The sequence below is a fragment of the Mesoplodon densirostris genome, chromosome 15 (assembly GCF_025265405.1).
Source record: "Mesoplodon densirostris isolate mMesDen1 chromosome 15, mMesDen1 primary haplotype, whole genome shotgun sequence".
Classification (NCBI taxonomy): Eukaryota; Metazoa; Chordata; class Mammalia; order Artiodactyla; family Ziphiidae; genus Mesoplodon; species Mesoplodon densirostris.
Window position 1 is genome coordinate 70,043,077 of NC_082675.1, and position 19,382 is coordinate 70,062,458.

A 19,382-nucleotide genomic window follows, 5' to 3' on the forward strand; every position below is an offset into this window, starting at 1 on the left:
TTGCGTTTTTGGCAGTTTTTTCTTTTTCCTTGAAGTTGATTTCTAGTCTCATAGCATTGTGGTTGGAAAAGATGCTTGATATGATTTCCATTTTCTTAAATTTACTGAGGCTTGTTTTGTGTTCTAGCATGTGATCTATCCTGCAGATGTTCTACGTGCAGTTGAAAAGAATGTGTATTCTACTGCTTTGGGATGGAATACTCTATAAATATCCATTAAGTCCATTGGGTCTAATGTGTTATTTAAGGCTTTTGTTATTTAAGGTGTTCCCTTGTTGATTTTCTGTGTGGGTGATCTGTCCATTGATGTAAGTGGGATGTTAAAGTCCCCTACTATTATTATAATGGTCAATTAATCCCCTACTATTATTGTAACAATTAATCCTTTTATGTCTATTAATATTTGCCTTATGTATTTTGATGCCCCTATGTTGGGTGTGTATCTATTTACAATTGTTACATCATCACCTTGGATTGATTCCTTGATTATTATGTAGTGTCTTTTTTTCTCTCTTTAACAGTCTCTTTCTTTATCTTAAAATCTATTTTGTCTGATATGAATATTGCTACTCTTTGATTTCCATTTGTGTAGAATACTTTTTTCCATCCCCTCAGTATGTATATGTCCCCAGATCTGAAGTGAGTGTCTTGTAAGCAGCATATATATGGGGTCTTGTTTTCATATCCATTCAGACCATTTACATTTAAGGCAATTATCAATATGTACTTATTGACATTTTGTTGTTTTGGATTTGTTTTTATAGGTCTTTTTTATTCCCTTTCTTCTCTTGTGATTTGATAACTATCTATCTTTAGTGTTGTGTTTGGTGGATTCCTTTTTGTGTGTATGTATATCATAACTCTTTGGTTTGGGGATACCATGAGGTTTTTGTATAGTGTGTGTGTGTATATATATATATATATATATATATACATATATATATATATATATATATATAAATAATTGTTTTAAGTTGCTTGATCTCTCAATTTCAAAATGCATTTTAAAAACCCTGCTTATGTGTAATCTCCTCCCCTCATGATTAGTGTTTTTTATATCATATTTTAAATCAAATTGTTTTAACTGCTTGTTGTGGATCTAGATGATTTTTCTACTTAACCTCCCCAGTAGCTTTGGGTGTGGATGATTTCCTACCTTTACTAGTGAGCTTTTTCATTTCATAATGTTCTTATTTCTAGTGGTGGCCTTTTCTTTCTTCACCTAGAGAAGTTCCTTTAAAATTTGTCATAAAGCTAGTTTACTGGTGCTGAACTCCTGGTTGTAGATTTTTCTCTTAAATAGATTGTGCTATACCCTTCTCACCTACAGAGTTCTGCTGAAAAATCAGCTGATAGCCTTATGGGAGTTCCCATGTATGTTATTTATTTGTAGCTTTTCATTTGCTGCTTTTAATATTCTCTCTCTTTAGTTTTTGTCATTTTAAGTAGTGTGTCTGTCTGTCTTGGTGTGTTCCTCTTTGAGTGAGTTAATCCTATATGGGACTTTCTGTGCTTCCTGGACTTGGGTGACTGTTCCTTTCTCAAGTTAGGGAATTTTTCAGCTAGCATTGGCCTGCTAGTGGACAGGGCCTAGCTGGTCCCAGGATAAGGTCTGACCTGCTGTGGGTTGGCTGTATCCTCAGGCTGCAGGATGGTACTTTTCTTGCTTTGTCTGGTGTATGGGGCATGTCTAGAAGCTTGTTCAGGCTTTCTGGAGGGCAGGTCTGGTGGCTGCCCACTGAGAGTGGAACTGGGTCTTGGCCCTCTGCTGGGCAGGGCGTGTGTCAAGAGTTGGGCTCAGGAAGGTTTTAGGCATCCTGTCTGCTGATGGGTGGGACTGTGTTCCCACTCAGTTAGTTGTTTGGCTTGAGATGGCTCAGCACTGGCATCTACAGGCTTTGGGGTGGGGCTGATGAGCCAGGAGCAGGGTTCACATGGCAGAATTTTCCCAAATATGGCTGTCACCAGTATCTGCATACTCAGGGTGAGTGACAGCCACACCTCATGTCTCCAGGAGACTCTCTAAGCAGTAGGTAGGTCTGGCCTAGGCGCCTATCAAATCACTCCTTTTGCCCTGGGTCCTGGCATGCATCAGATTTTGTGTGCATCCTTTAAGAGTGAAGTCTGTATTTCTGTCCTGTGGGGCTCCTGAAATGAAGCCTTGCTGGCCTTCAAAGTCAAATACTCTGGGGGCTTATCTACTCAGTATAGGACTTCCAGGCTGGGGAGCCCAACAAGGGGCTCAGAATTCTCACTACTGTGAGAGAACCTCTGCAACATAATTATTCTCCAATTTGTGGGTTGCCTGCCTGAGGGTATAGGATTTGATTATATCATAAGACCACCCCTCCTACCTGTCTCGTTGTGGTCCCTTCTTTATGCAGAGTTGTAAAAAATCTTTTCTTGTAGGTTCTTATCTTTCTTTTATATCCATGGTTGTTCTGCAGATAATTGTGATTTTGGTGCGCTCATAAGAGGAGGTGAGCTCAGGGTCTTCCTACTCCGCCATCTGGCCGCTCTCCCATTTTCTTTTCCTTTGCTATATTACTCTGATAAAACTCAGAAATTTCACTGAAATTAAGAGAAGTTTTATTAAAATTATTTATGTTAAACCAATTATCAGCATAGTGCAGTTCTCCAAAGTGAAGAAATAAATATGAAGCAAAGTCTTCTCTAGAGGCTGCTCCCTAGATCTATAAAAATAGGAAAAGCTGTCAAAAATTCCATCATTTCTTGACATTGAAGAACAGGAGTGTAATACCCTGAAGTAAATGCTTTTTCTAATTGCTACTGATTTCACTAGTTCTTTGGGAGGGTAGGATTATGGCTGTCTTTCAGGCTGTCAGAACACCATCAGGCAAGGCAAAGGCTATCATGCCTTAAAATAACCCACCATGGAGAAGGAGCACACAAGAATGGGGGATCAGGCAGGGCTGCAAGAATAAAGTTGGCTTTTAAACTGGCATATGAGGGCAGTGTAGAAAAAGCCAGATAGCAACAAAGGAAGGGTGACAAAGCCCATTTGCAACTGAAATCCAGGAAGGTTTAAATGACTACGTTGAATACCTGAAATGAATATAACATTGTAAATCAACTATATTTCAATTTTTAAAAATACAGAAGAAAATGATGAATGGGCTCAGGATAAATCACCTACCAACAGTAGGAATCCATCAGCAGGCGAGAGGCAGCAAGAGTGAGTCCTCTGCAGATTGGACTGAGCTCTTAGACATCACTTACTAATCCAGATGCCAGGTGACTACACTACTTTCTCACTTGAACATAGTCTGCCATTAGACTGGCTATTTTTTAGGAAGATGTCTGCTTGGTTTGAATGATGTAGAAAATAGCTTCAGAATGTAGCCTTTTGGAAGAGCCATTAGTAAGGTCTCAGACATAAAGTAAAGGCATGTCTCGTAGTTCTTCAGAAGAATAAAAGATGCAGACTTAGAAAATCAAAACAGGGGCCAGTAATACATAGTGATCTGCAAGTACATAAGTGAAGAAAAAACTGGTGACCTTGTAAGGACCAACCCAGGCTTTACCAGTTTCAAGACCAAAGTTGTCTTATTGGCTGTGATAAATTTCCCTTAAATTCCCCATTCAGGAAGATGAAAAAAAATGTAACACCATAGACTACACCAGATAAGCCCTGCTAATACTGAACTCTAAGAGACTCTTCAAAATTCTTCTCCTGTATGGGAATGTTATTGAAATTTTCTACCTTGATTTCTTGATCTTCAGGGACCTCAGTATTGTCTCCAGCAAAATAAAGGGAGGGTCATTAGATGAACTTCAAGGGCCGTCAGGGTTCCAGCATTCTAAATTTATTTGAATCTGTGAATATTACTTGAGAGAAGGCAGTAACATGAGGTTTAAACACTGCGTGGTCTTTGAGCTGAGGTAGTGTCTTTAATTCCTTTTGTAAAATGCACAGCATCTTGCATGTATTCAACACTCAGGAGGTTCTAACTGTTGCCCAGACAATCAATTATCTTCCTTCTAATGGGTTTGAGCTATGGTACTCTTCAGGCATATCTGCATCTTATTGTAATAATACAAGTATTTCAGATGCAGTATAATACACTGTGGATCTGCCCAAGTCATTAGGATCTGAGGCAGAAAATATTCCATTAGAATGTATTTTAATAGTGAGAACTATAATTTCTCTCTGTGCAAAACTAGACGTCTGATAATTTATAAAAGAATCTTTATTCTTACATGTTTCCAAGTATACAATAGGGCTGTTTTAATTTCCTGCATAGTAGGCTAATCCCATACCATTTACTTTTTCTTGTGTTACTCTTTGTATTGCTATATATATCTATGCTAAAGTGAATTGATTTGTGTTAATTTGTGAATATGTGTTAGACATATTTGCCTGTGTTTAGTTAAGGGTTAAAATGTAAATTTTTCAGAAATAGATTATCTAAAAATTTAAAAACTAAAATTTAGACATCAAGATGGGAGACTAGAAGGATGTGGAAGCTCACGTCTTCCTACAAATACATCAAAAATACATCTACATGTGGAACAATTCTTGCAGAATACTTACTTACTGAATGCTGTCAGAAGATCTCATACAACCAAAGCTGCAAGAAAGATCACCACATAATTGGGTAGGATGAAAGGCGGGAAAAGGAATTGAGATGGGACCTGCATGTCTGGCAGGGAGTTATGAAAGAGGAAATGTTCCCTCACCCGGGGAACCTCCTTCTCTGGCTGGGAGGTCAGCAGGGACAGATAAGTAGCCTCAGAGGAAAGTGCAGCAACTGGCTTGCAGCAGGCAGCACAGACAGTCCTTGCCACCTCACTGCACTTTCCAGCCTGAGACACATGTCTGCTGCTGTGCACAGTGCCTGGGTTCTGAAACTCAAACTTGAGCAGACAGACCTAGAGAGAGGACTTGGTTTAGCTGCACAGAGACAGCCTGAAGGCCCTGGAGTGTGGTCGAGGCCACAACTGGGAATGTGCACAGGATGGAGGCTGGGTCTGCCATAGGAGGCCCATTGTCACATGTGCCCAAAGGGAGGTTCTGGGCCCACCACAGCAGTCTCATCTCAGTGTGCTCACAGTGGGCACTGCTACGAGCTCTGGGAATGCACAAGCACAGGCGGGTTGCCAACACGTGGATGTGGGGCAGAAATCTGAGCCAATTCCTGGTGGTCCCACAGTGGGTGCTGGTATGTGACTTCAGCAAGTTCACACCAGCAGCTTTGTGAGTACAGTGCTTGGGGGACATTCGAGCTGAATACTGGCATTCCCACAACAGAGACTGATCCAAGGGCAGCGCCTACAACAGTGTACTTTGTGGGTGCCCACCATAGGTGGCAGGCAACGTCACAGAGTGCATGTCCTGGTGGACAGCTCCTGGGGAGGAATATGCAGCAACTCCTTCCCAGTGGGAGGGCTCTAGTGCCACCTACTCACACCACAGCTTAAAACTGGATCTGGGGGCTTCCAGTCCAACAACTGGGGAGCAGACCCTGCCCCTGAAAGGGCTGTGACAACTATGGAACAAAGAGGAGGCCTCAGCCCACATCCACTGAAGGCTCTGGTCACAACACCACCAAACACACCCTTTATCAGAACAAGGGCCAGCACAACCTGAGGAAAGAGGTGGCAAGCATCCGTACCAAAAAATGGCCCTCTTGCACCAAAAATATTGGACTCACCCCGGGTCACTCCCACATAAAAACAGCCCTTCAAAACCACAGTAGATAACTGTTTCTCCTAAATTCATAGAGTTAGAGAAATATAAGTAAAATGAAAAAGCAGAGGTACCACTCCCAATTAAAAAACAAGAGAAATCCCGTTTGTTTTAAATACCTCTCCAGTCTACCAGACTCTGAGTTCAAAAAGGAGGTAATAAAAATACTGAAGAAGTTAAGGAAGACTGTCAATGGAAACGCAGATCACTGTAAAGAGGAGCGATTCAAAATTAGACAACTCAATTGCCAAGATGAAAACCAAGTAACAGGCAATAAAACAGCAAACTAACTAATGCAGAAGAATGATCTTGAAGACAGAATAGCAGAAATTACACAACCAGAACAGCAGACAGAAAGACAAATGAAAAACAAAGCAACACATGAGATGTATGGGATAATATAAAGTGTGCCAATCTATGCATAATAGGGATCCCAGAAGGAAAAAGATATACAGGTACAGTAAGAACAGAGGGTCCCAAACAAGATGAACCTGACCAGACCCACAATAAGACATATTATAATTGAAATGGCAAAAGTTAAATGAGAATTCTAAAGGCAGCAAGAGAAAAACAAATAGTTACAAGTGAACCCCCCCCCCCATAAGGATATCATCTGATTTATCCACAGAAACTTTATAGGCCAGAAAGGAGTGTCAAGATATATTCAGAGTCCTGAATGGGAAAAACCTGCAACCTAGGATACTCTAGCCAGCAAAATTAGCATTTAGAATGGAAGGAGAGAGAAAGAATTTCTCAGACAAGCAAAAACCAAAAGAATACATCAGTGCTGAACCTACTCTAAAAGAGATATTGAAAGGTGTTCTCTAAATAGAAAAGAAGCAAGAATCTATAAGAAAGGGAAAAAATCACAATAGGAAAAGCAAATACATAAAAGCATTGTAGATCACTTAAATAAGCCAGTACATATATTTTTTAAAAATCAAAAGAAACATTTCTGTGAAAGTGATTTTAACTACACAATGAACAGCAAAAGGGTAAACATGAAGATGTAAAATAGGAAATCAAAATTACAAAGTGTCGGGGAGGGGAGTAAGAAAATATAAGTTTTTAGACTGTGTTTGAGCTTATATGACTACCAGTCTCAAGTAAGTAGATATAGTAATGGGTTAACATACTTGCAATCCAGCGTACCCACAAATCAAAAACATATAACAGATTCACAAAACTGAAAAGAACTGAAGCATAATACAAAAGAAAACCATCAAACTACAAAAGGAAAAACCAAAAGAACAAAGAAATACAAAATCAACTGGTAAACAAGGTTTAAAGTGGCAATAAATACATACCTATAAATAATTACCTTAAATGTCAATAGACTAAATGCTCTGATCACAGGACAGAGTGTCATGTTGGACAACAAAACAAGAACCTACAATATGCTGCCTACAAGAGACCCACTTCAGGGTGGAGGACACACCTATATTGAAAGTGAGGGGAGCGAAAAAGATATTTCATTCAAATAGAAGTGACAAGAAACCAGGGGTAGCAGTACTCATAACAGACAACAGACTTTAAAACAAAGTCCATGGGCTTCCCTGGTGGCTCAGTGGTTGGGGGTCCGCCTGCTGATGCAGGGGACATGGGTTCGTGCCCCGGTCTGGGAGGATCCCACATGCCACGGAGCGGCTGGGCCCGTGAGCCATGGCCGCTGGGCCTGTGCGTCCGGAGCCTGTGCTCCGCAACGGGAGAGGCCACAACAGTGAGAGGCCCGTGTACCGAAAAAAAAAAAAGTAAAAATATAGTTACCATATGATCCAGTGATTCCCACTCCTGGGCATATATCTGGAGAAAACTCTAATTTGAAAAGATACATGCACCCCAATGTTCACTATTTATAATAGCCAAGACATGGAAGCAAGTGTCCATCAACAGAGGACTAGATAAAGAAGATGTGGTATATATATACACACAAAATATTACTCAGCCATAGAAAAGAATGAAATAATGACATTTGCAGCAACATGGATGGACTTAGAGATTATCATACTAAGTGAAGTAAGTCAGACCAAGACAAATATCACATGATATCACTTACATGTGAAATCTAAAAAATGATACACGTGAACATATTTACAAACCAGAAACAGACACACAGACATAGAAAACAAACTTATGGTTACCAGAGTGGAAAGGGATGGAGGGGCGGGATAAATTAGGAGTTTGGGATTAGCGGATACAAACTACTATATATAAAATAACCAACAAGCACCTACCATAGGGACACACAGGGAACTGTATTCAGTATCTTGTAATAACCTATAGTGGAGAAGAATCTGAAAAAGAATATATATACCTGAATCACTTTGCTGTACACCTGAAACTAACACAGCATTGTAAATCAACTATGCTTCAATTTTAAAAAAAAACCTAAAATTTAAAATTCAGTAACAATTAGATTTCACCATCAAGGAAATCAAAGTCAAAATTATGACAAAACATATAAAAGATATATACATAAAATGTTGTTGAAATGCAGCTACTCTGTTCTACTAAATGTAGGGAAGGAAGAGGTGACTCACAGAATGTGACCTATAGGAGGAACAACTTTCCATGGCAATAAAGCTACGTTCAGCTGTCATCAGAATATTGTGAACATTCTCGAAAGGATTATAAACAGAATTCAGAAAATGAAATTCCAAGTGGGACTTCAACAGATACATTCTCAACGTTCACCAGTACTGTATGAAAAGTCCTCGTTAAACTTTGTGCTTTCCCTTAGGTGATCATCTGTATGATTAAGGTGAATTACACAAGGTGGAGTATGTCAAGGGTCATTTTATAGCATCATTCTGCCAGGGGTTTTAAATGCCTGCCTTTGTATTTGGGGTTACAACTAAGTTGGCTCTAGGAACACTGTGTTTATAGTCAGAGGCAGACTTACTATATAAATGATTTCTTCAGATCTAATGAAAACCAGCTGGCATTACATTCTCTGGAAGAATGAAGGTTTGCCTATTGTTCAAAGAGAAAAAAACTGAGAGTGAAAATTGATCATGTAAGACAAACCCAAAATCACTTGTGGCGCAGCAGTGAGCACCAAACGTATGTGTATAGGACTTTGCTGTTTAATTTTAAACATGTTTTGGTTTTATAGCATAGTATTAGAACTACAAGTTTATAAAGGTTCTGCCAAGTGTTATGTTTGTATAAATTTAAACAACATTGTAATAAAAGTTGTTTAAATTAATGCTGAAGTTCATTGTTTCCCCCTTAAATTCAAACATAATTTAACTACTGAGAAAGTGTAATACAATAAATAGTTTCTACCCTCAGGTTACTTATAGTCTTGAACTAGATTTCATATTCTTTTACATTGCTTCTTTGAAAACCTCCTTTAAATTGGATAGACTAGATCAAAATATCAATGATAAAACCTTAATTTGCTCAGTTGCAAATCCTTGCTGTCTGCCCTTTTGAAATGTATGAACTTAAGCAAGTTACTCCATTTCTCTTCATTTTAGCATCCTCATATATGAACTGGAGATAGAATACTTAGCAGGCTTGTTTTGGCAATTAAATATTAATAATAGCTAGCTCTCTTTGAACAAGTTACAGGAAAGCAGCCACTTTAATCTTATCAATCCTCACAAATTATTACTTCTATTTTATAGATGAAGAAACAGGCAAGAGAAATTAGTTGAACAAGGAATTACATATGTAGTACATAGTTAGGCTTTATAGCATCTGAATTCAGATTGGGTTGGTAAGTAGCAAATTCTTCTGCACTATGTTATTTTGCCTAAAGTGAACTAAAATGCTTAGCATAAGTCTAGAGCTTAGTAGGAACTCCATAAATATTCCTTCCTTAAGAAAATGATTCTTGTTTCTCCTGTCTCTATATCTCTTCTCATATGAGTTACCAAAAACCTCAGATCACCCTCTAGTGATAAATGATTCTAACTGCAGACTTTGAGCCTTGGTTTAAGAAAAAGAGTGAAAGAATATAAATATGAAGGAATTAAATGCTAGGCCACGGTATGAGAAAATGTGCTTTTGTTGGGACTTAGCATTTAGCAAATTGCTAGCCTCCTAGATTGTTTGCATTCTTTCTTTCCCAGTAAGCAAATACCCCTTATTTCTCTAATAGTAGAATAACTTTTGAGTTTTATTAACTAGAATTATGTTTTTGAAAGTATGGGCAAAATAACTTTTTTCCCCAAAATATATAGTACGCCATTGGGATCATTAGAACTTAAATATCATCACTGATGATAGAAGAGAACTGAGGCAAACTTCTTTTGATGACTTCAGTGCCTTCTATGCTAAGGTCTTGGTTATAGTAGTAAGAATGACAAAAGTCCTTAGGTATGTGAGGTATACTAGCTGATTCGATATGCCTTTATAGAATTTTTGTTTTAGACTATAGGGACAAAGTTATATTCCTGCTATAATCTAAGCAGAATTTACAAGGCAAATTTTAGACCCAAAAAGAAAAGGTAGCCATTGTTTATAGCAGACTGAAATATCATTTGGGAGAAACTCAGCAGTTACTCAAATGATTTTCATGAGGATTAGAATGTATTTCATTGAGAGAAACTAATACTCATCAGGACAGAATCATATCTTTTTTCTTTTCCAAAAGAAAATCAATAATGATATTCAATCAGGTTAGCCATAAAGGACTGTTTTGTACCGTAACATCTAACACTCATTTCCAGATCACAGCAACCATCTCTTTTAACTGCACAAATATTCCTTGACACTCACAGTTTATGGCTTATATAGGTGGTTTAGCACAGGGCTTTCTGGCTCAAAGCTGAGGCTGGCCCCAGATGAGCTGGGCTGACACTTAGAAGGTGTGATGAACAGTCTGCAACTCCCAGGCAACCTTTCACAGGGAGATTTGAAATCCACTTGAAATTACATATGACTGGTGGAGCTTCATCTGGAGAGGCCTAATTGGGGTTGTTTTCGATTCAGTAGAAATAAAGTGAGCCTGTTCATTGTGTCAGAATCCATCTCTAGACTACAGAATGAACAATAACCTAAAAGCAATGCCAACCCACTGGATTCGGCTTACCTGCTTGAGAGTTTGTTCCAGGGTGTTTTATACAGTACTTTCATCACACTGTGTTTTCTTTTTAGGGCCTGCTCTTCCCAAGACTCATGTCAAAACAGCCTCTCTTGGGTTGGCTGGAAAGGCAAGATCTCCTTTGCTTCCTGTATCTGTGCCAACAGCCCCTGAAGTGTCTGAGGAGAGCCACAAACCAACAGAGGATCCAGCCAATGTAAGACCATCCTTGAAATTCATGCCCCATTAAGGGAAGCACTGCTGTGCAACGCAGTCTAAGCCAACCAGCACTCCCCGTTAACCCCAAGCCCTTGCTGTTCTTATTGTTTGTTTAGTTCTGTTTTCCTGCACTTATATATGAAGAGAAGAAACTTTAGGGAAAAATATTATATCAGGGATTTAGTTATACTAAAAACTCGTTGGTACTTTTAAGTACCAATCTTGTAAATACAAGCAGATAGCAACAGAATGAGTGACTTTACATACATATATGTATATATACACACACACACACACACACATTTTCATCAATGAGATGAAATACCTTGGCATACCTGGAAATATAACTATATAATTATTCTTTAAAATAAGAAAATAGTAATAAAGCTATACTCTGAGGAGCTTTCTGAAGTTATCATACATGTCACTTATCAAATCATAAAATAGCCTAGAAATACAGAATTGAGAAGAGGAAAACACAAAATGAAGAAATGAAGGAAGGAATTTAGGAAGAAAAAAAAAGGAACTGATATATTTTGAAAATAAGAGGGGAAAGTTTAGTTATTTAATGAGAGAAAAGTTTGCCAACTAAGGGAGGCAGCTAAAAAGTAATCAAATTAGAAAACTCTGAAAAAATCAATGGGGACCAAAAAAAATCAAAATTTTGAGAAAGCAAACAATTCCCCCAACAATGCATTTTGAGGGAGATTTAAAAAGATGTTGCCTGAAGGCAGCGATTTAGAAAACTCTGGAGTGTTTCTGAATATAATTCAAGAGAAAACATTTAAAAGAAGGCTAAGGTACTAACACATATGATACCTTGAAAAATTAGAGGACTGGAAGGGGGAAAAAAGATGCAAAAAAAAAACCAGATTAGAATCATCTCATTTGAATTAACAGTAAATTTTTTCTTGATTTTATTGTTTTCAGTACTATAAATAATAAAATATTTTAACACTTGGAGATCAGACAGTCTGGATATGTGTATGTGTGTGAATGTTTGCAGAAGTATGTTATATAATTAACATACTTTCATACTTAAAAGATTCAAATTTACAAAAATCTAACACACTGCTCTGTCAGGATATAGCTGTTTACATATTGCAATAGTTTAGTGTCACACTTGTTAGCCATATCTTAATTCAGATCAAATCCTAAATTTATATATCTCATCTCATAAGGAATCATGTCAGGTGGCCCAGCTTTTGCACTTAAGATTGACTCTAAGGGACTTCCCTGGTGGTCCAGTGGTAAAGAATCTGCCTTACAATGCGGGGAATGCGGGTTCGATCCCTGGTCAGGGAACTAAGGTCCTACATGCCACAGGGCAGCTAAGCCTGCGCGCCACAACTACTGAGCACACGTGCCTCAACTAGAAAGCCTGTGCGCTGCAAACTACAGAACCCATGCACTCTGAAACCTGTGCACCACAACTAGAGAAGAGAAAACCTGGACTCCACAACTAGAGAGAAGCCCATGCACTGCAACCCCACATACTGCAAATAAGACCCAATGCAGCCAAAAAAATTAAAATAAAACTGTTTTAAAAGTTTGATTAGAAAAATATAGTGACTCCAAGGGGTGACAGCCAAAAGTATAATATGAACAGCAGTAAGATTATATAATATGTTAAAGGAAATATAGAAATGGGACAAATAACCTAGATCATCACTATCCTATAAAAATATAATGTGAATCACATGTGTAGTTTAAAACTTTCTAGGAGCCACATGAAAAGATGTAAAAATAAACAGGTGAGATTACTTTCAATGATATATTTTATCTAACCCAATACTTCCAAAATATTATCATTTCAACATGCCATAAATATAAAAATTTATCATTAAGATATTTTACTTTTTTTGTACTAAGTGCTCAGAATATGATGTGTATTTCATGTGTACAATGCATCTCTATTCAGGCTATCCACATTTCAAAGATCCAGTAGCTACTACATGTGGCTTGAGGTTGCTGTATTGGACAAGATCTAAATAATTTGAGAAAACAACACAGATAACTATGACATCATTTTGGGAAAGGAGTTATCAAATTAATCAGTTCCCTTCAGCATTCCTCCTCATACATAGGTCAGTCTTTTGGGCCAAATTGGCTACATCTTTCCATCCCTGTTAAACTCTGAAGATTACACATTACATGACCAAGTCATTCACTGGCAGGTTGAGATTCCTATAAGAAGGTACCATTTCTCACCTGTTTAATACCACAAGTTGTTTGTTCAGTGGCTGGAGTGGCTTTGTGCATATCTTCTCCACCAGTGTTCTCATGGCATCCAGGGTGTTTATTTGGCAGGACTGACAAATACATTCTGACCATAGTACTGAGTAATGCTTCCTGGCCTTCACAGAGCAAAACATCCTGCCTCAGGCCTCAATTTGGTTCAATAATTTCAATAAGTTCATCAAATGAATGAGCTAACCAAGAATAATCAGGTAGAGTCGGTATGTATAAGTCAAAACAAAGGGTATTTCGAGAAGGAAAAGAAAAAAGATACTAACATTTATTGAGCACTTACCACTCGCCAAACTGACCTGGTGAATCCTCCCAGGTACCCAGTGAGGTAAGCTTGCTATTCCCATTTGACAAATAAGGAGACAGACTCAAAAGTCAAGTCTATAGAAGAACTGGGATTCAAATCAACACCACAGCCTTGTTTTCCCCACAGGCTGACCATCAAAATTAGCTGGGAAGCTTTATAAAAGGAAGAGATTCTAACCTTTCCTTGACCTACTGAATCCAAATCCCCGAGGCTAGTGACCAGGGGGTCTGTGCTCACTAATAGCGAGGCATTTTTTTTTTTTGCGGTACGCGGGCCTCTCACTGTTGTGGCCCCTCCCGTTGCGGAGCACAGGCTCCGGACGCGCAGGCTCAGCGGCCCTGGCTCACGGGCCCAGCCGCTCCGCGGCATGTGGGATCTTCCCGGACCAGGGCACGAACCCGTGTCCCCTGCATCAGCAGGCAGACTCCCAACCACTGTGCCACCAGGGAAGCCCAGCGAGGTATTATTAATGGCACGATTCTAGTGGCTCACAGTAAGGGAGAGTTACAGACAATATGGTCACTAAGATTCTGCAGTTCAGGCTTTCCATTTTATCCACCAATCAAACCATGTCATAAGGTCACCTTTACAACCACGCACAGAGCCAGTTCTGGTTTGGGGTGAGAATTCTGTTTTCACACACAAACTAAGGTCATAATCCTCAGACTTTTCACTGGTCAGGTCAAGTTCCCACACATAAAAAAGTGCCTATGTGGTGTTACAAAGAAAGGAAACCTGGTGATGTAAATTCTGTTCACATCCTAATGGAAAGGAAAAGGAACATATTGACTAGGTACCATGTGCTGAACATTGATAACCACTAAACATGTCCCAGGATGCTGAGAATAGCCTATGAAATAGATATCACCATCATCATTTTACATCTGAGAACTACACATCAGAGAGGTTTACTAACTTGTCCAAGATCACACAGTTGGGTAGAACTTGATTTGAAGCAAGATTTTTTCCGACACTAAAGCCTTTGCCTCATCACAAGGATGAAGTCAGTGAAATAGCAGACAATCATTCATCACTGCCTCTTTTATTACCAGCATCTTCATTCAATGATGATATGCTGAGTCCACAGCCCCTGACTATGGGCCACCGTGCCATGCATGAGAATATGGTGAATCAGTTAGACATCGCCCTGCCTTAACAAAAGGAGTGCACCAATATCCACCTGTACTAATTGTTTGCTCTCATTCTCTCTGTAGGTGTATGAACAGGATGATTTGAGCGAACAAATGGCAAGTTTGGAAGGGCTAATGAAGCAACTTAACGCTATCACAGGCTCGGCCTTTTAACACACATTGCCGAATTGATGAGGTGAATTTTCCGGGACCTTTGCAGCATTACCAATTACCCATAAACAGCACACCTGTGTCCAAGAACTCTATCCAGTGTACAGGTTAACCATCAGGACCACTGAGTTCTGAAAGATCCTGAAGCAGTTCAGAAGGAATAAGCATCCCTTCTTTCATAAGCATCAGGAGTTTCAAAATGATGACTCTGGGGTCCCTTAAAAAAAGCAAAGATACATCTTCACTGCAACGTCAAAGCTGAAGCTGCTAGAATAGTCCTGGGCCTTTGCCACTGCAGTGACCACACTGTCATGACAAATGCTTATGTTTTCCTTCATCAAGGCCTGTCATTTTCTTCTATGTGTAGGTCTAGTCTTACAAAATGCAAGTGCATTATTGAAGCCTGTACCCTGCCATGGCAAATCAGTGCAAGCCCACTATTTTATTTTCAAATTTAAAGTACAAAGAACCCATGGGAATTTTCTCACTACATAGCACCAAAGGATTGGATGTTTTTCTGACAGCACAAAAAAGTAAACAAGTAAACAAAAGGCAGCAAATGCTTACGTTTTGTAACTCAAGTCATTCTTGTACAGGTGGTGGAATTCAGCAAGTGGCTGTAAAATTCACCCATTTTAGCAAGTATTGGTAAATCCACTCTTGATTAACATTGATGTCTGGAGAACAGGAACACTTAGAAATCTGCAACTAGTGGCATCCTGCCAGCAGCCAGTCCATTTCCTAAAAGAGGACACAATATGCAATCTTTTCAGACACATGATAATTACGTGCTTAAGCTTGTAATAGGAAATTTTAATTTGGGTGGCTTTCATGCCATACCACACTGTGATGATATTTCAAAGCTTCACCAAGTCCGTCTCCCTCAGGAGTCTGGCTAGAAGGGTTCCCCCCTCCACCCCATCCCTCCCTGAGTTCCCCTTGGCAACCAGCCCTGGCCAGGTGGCTGACTCCACACATCCCATGGCCTCCTGACCCACCTTTCTGAAACCCTCTGTGGAAATGGCAGAGTCATCATGAGGAAGGGAAGGAAAATGGAAGGCAGTTTCAAACAGTACCTTCTCTTGAGTGATGTCACTTCCACCAACAAAGTCCTCACTGACTTACAGCAGGCCGTGTTGGTAGGTGACAACCACCAAGCTTTGTTGTCAAGGAAACCTTGACCTGCCCAGAGTCAGAGAGCAGCAGAGGGAAAGGCATCACTTTACACTTGTGACACATCCTAAACCCAGTGGATACTCTTTAAAACTGCATCTTCATTGTGACATAGAATCTTAAATTCCTACTGCCATGTTTATCTACATCTTGCAACTAGGTGAAATTAAAAAGATTTTGTGTGCACCCTTTTAGTTTTTGAATTTGCAGCTGCATTTGGAGTTAATCCATTTATGCAGCTGAATCGCCAAAAGGGCGCCAGTTTGCATATTTATCAGTTAGGCAACTTGAAAACCCAATAAGAGAGTTTCAGCTGAATTATTCCTTTCAGCTCTGCCTTTGATTTCAAGCTTGAGTAGGTCATAATTTTAAAAGAGCGTGGAAGGGATAGGATCTTTACAGCCTAATAGCTCCTTTTATTAGGTGGGTAATTATATATGAATCCCTGAATGAAATATTTTGAGCAAAATGGCACTGTAACAGAAGTAGTAATTCAGATTATTTTTTTACAGTTTTATGTCGGGAAAGAAAGCTTATGTCAAAGAGAGGGCTTGCTCAAATGGTTCATTAGAAAGTCCGGTCCATTTGTGAAACTGTTCCTTCAACAAGGAGTGCTTGATCAATTTACTTATATTTTCATGAAGTCCTTCTGAAGAGCTATGTGATGTTATCCTAGGGGGCAGACAACTCTTATTCAACATCTAGGGTGCTTAGGCAAACAACCCTCCACTGACATGGAACAAGGCATTTCATAACATAATATTGAGTCATACAGAAATAATCCATTAGCTCAGAAAAGAAAATGTTCATTAGACCAGCCTTATCTTCTCGAGGTCCTAGGATGGCTTTCCCTTTCTAATCCTCACAAACATGGAACAGACTCTGAAGGCATTTGACATCCAAGGAAGGTCATCCTGAGTGTCCAGTTTGGAATGAGCTAGAAATCTCGGATTTCAGGGATTAGTCACATCTTCAATCTATAGACTGTATCTGCACAATCAAGAGAACTAGCATTTTCACAACATTCTAGACTCCTCTGAAGTCAATGACCCTAGGAAATATATTTTTTAAAAATATATGAAAATATACATTATTTGAGTTCAGTGGATGCTCTTGAAACTTTCTTCATTAAACAAAGCCAATGTTTTTTTTCAGTAATCGACAATGCTAATAAATCTTAGCTCCATGCACTGTATATACAGTAGAATCCATTTAAATTCTCACAAGAGACTCTTGGGAGATGTACCCAATGGTTTGAATATGAAACAACTTGACTGCAACTCTGTACAACTCTGCTGCCCGTTCTCTCAGATAGTTCATGCGTGTGTACAACTGCCTGCCCAAGTTTATAGGTAACTCTTTAATTTCCCAGTCTCCTGATCTCCTGACAAGAAGAAATCTGTCTCTGAGTCTGGTTCATGACATACAGGGCTCTTTAAGCTCATAAATCTCTTTGATTCCCATAGTGATACATGACAGCCAACCAGCAGCTCTGCCACCAGGAGTCATTTCTCCCCAAAAAAGAAGAAAATAAAACATGGCGGGGCATCCTCAGGCCTCCCCCGCACTCTGCTGAACTGTCAGGCAAGAGCCTTCTCTTGAAAAAGTTTGGTATTTTTCATTTCATACTGATAAGAAAGCTATTTTCTTTCCTCTAGAAAGTTCTGCAGCTGTTAAACTCACAAAAATGCAGATAGCTCAAAATGCATAAAACATATTTGGAGGATGCTCTAGCTAAAAGTTAAATATTAGTGACTCACATTCAGTAAGAAACCAGTCATAGCTACCTCTTTGTACAGCAGAGCTATAAGCTTCTAGGGTATTTAAATAATGGAACTTTATATCTGGGCATTATAAAATGCACACACAATTGAACAAGCTGGAAAAAAAGGAAATATATCAAGCCAGGGATATAAGAGGTGAACTTATTAAGGCTTCCTGGGAGGAGTTGGATATAACATTCTTCTCTTCAAAATAAGGGTGTTTCACAATGACATGTATGTTTTCGTCCCCTGCATTGGTAAGAGCTACAGAAGGAGAGCTGTCCAACATTAGTGTGTCATTCCAGACAACATTTGGAAACTGTAATGTTTGGTTGGCACTTGCTGGCTTTTCTGATCAAGAATCTAAGTACAAGTCTTTCTGGAAGCCTTTGTAGTGCTTGAAGATGGTTGCTCATTCCTAACCACCCTTGTGATACACCTGTCTGTTGACTTTGTTTAAAGAATCGTCTTCAGGTCTCTTCCAAATGTAATAGTGTCTCATACATGACTGCTGGACTGGAATTCTAACCAAAAAAAAAAAAAAAAAAAAAAAAAACCCACCTCTAAAGAGATCACCTTACCTTTTAGATAAAATTGTGTCCCAGACTCAGACTCCTTGTAGTTTCAGAATGTCCATTTCTAGTTCATGAGAGGGAGAAAAAATAGAAAAATTCCTTACTTTTGGCTGTGTTAATAAAAAACAAAACCGTCAGAACTTTAAAATAAATGAGGAACAAGGTTGCTTTCCCTTCCTGGACCAGTTTACTTCATCTAAACGCAGATCATCCCTAAAGCCAGAGGTTCGTGTCCTAGCCTGTTTATAATCCATATACACAATAGAGAACCCCCAACATTCTAGAGCAGCAGAGCAGTCACACACTCAACTCTAACATCTCTTTTAAAAATTACTTTCAAAGCAACATTTTACTCATAATAATAATAATTTGTATTTCTCTGGTAAGTTTCAGAAATCACTTTCATAGTGTACTGAAAAGCTTCTTACTTGATTCCAGCATTTCAAATTAAATCAGACTTTGGAAAAATCATAGATGGATGTTCTGTATGATATTCCATTGCATTTGAAATATGTGCTCCCATGCCTCAGTGTAACTTGCTATCCAAATACCTGCTTCCAAAATGTCCTGATTCTGAAAAGAAATGCCTGAGTAGTTCCTCGTCCGCGAGATTATACAGGCGAGCGCACACTAAGCCTGTTGTCTGGGCTCTCTGTTGCCGCTATTGCATAATGTTCACTTGGTGGAATTCTAGTTGCACTCTCTGAAGGATTTCTCCTGCTGTCAGTAGAGAGCCTTTGTACACTGTCATCCTATGATTTTTTCGTTGGTTGGAGAGCAACAGCAAAACTCTACAAGATGTCGCAAACACAGATGCATGGGCCAAGGTATCTCAGTGTGTGCTGCAAGTGTGTTCGCAGATGCAAGAAAGGAATGTTGGGGAGGAGGAAAAATGCTGTTTTTTATTATCGAAGGGTAAACCTGACAATTTGGAACTTTGTGAATTGTCAGCTTGTTTGGGGGCTGGGTGGGTGGGTCTGGGGTGTACTTTTTATAAGTAATATTTAATTTATTATTTAGAGTGGCTTCTTTTTGGATAATTTATGATACAAA

At 39.1% G+C, this 19,382-nt stretch overlaps 1 protein-coding gene across 1 annotated transcript in view; it reads left to right on the plus strand.

Moving 5' to 3' along the window:
- Positions 1–18,316, plus strand: part of DCC (DCC netrin 1 receptor) — an 808,121-nt gene extending 789,805 nt beyond the window's left edge. Inside the window, exons 28-29 of the mRNA XM_060118369.1 lie at positions 10,816–10,958; positions 14,732–18,316. Of these exons, the coding sequence (XP_059974352.1) occupies positions 10,816–10,958; positions 14,732–14,821 (233 nt within the window). The 3' untranslated portion in view covers positions 14,822–18,316. The remainder of the gene's footprint in view (positions 1–10,815; positions 10,959–14,731) is intronic.
- Positions 18,317–19,382: the final 1,066 nt, after the last annotated feature.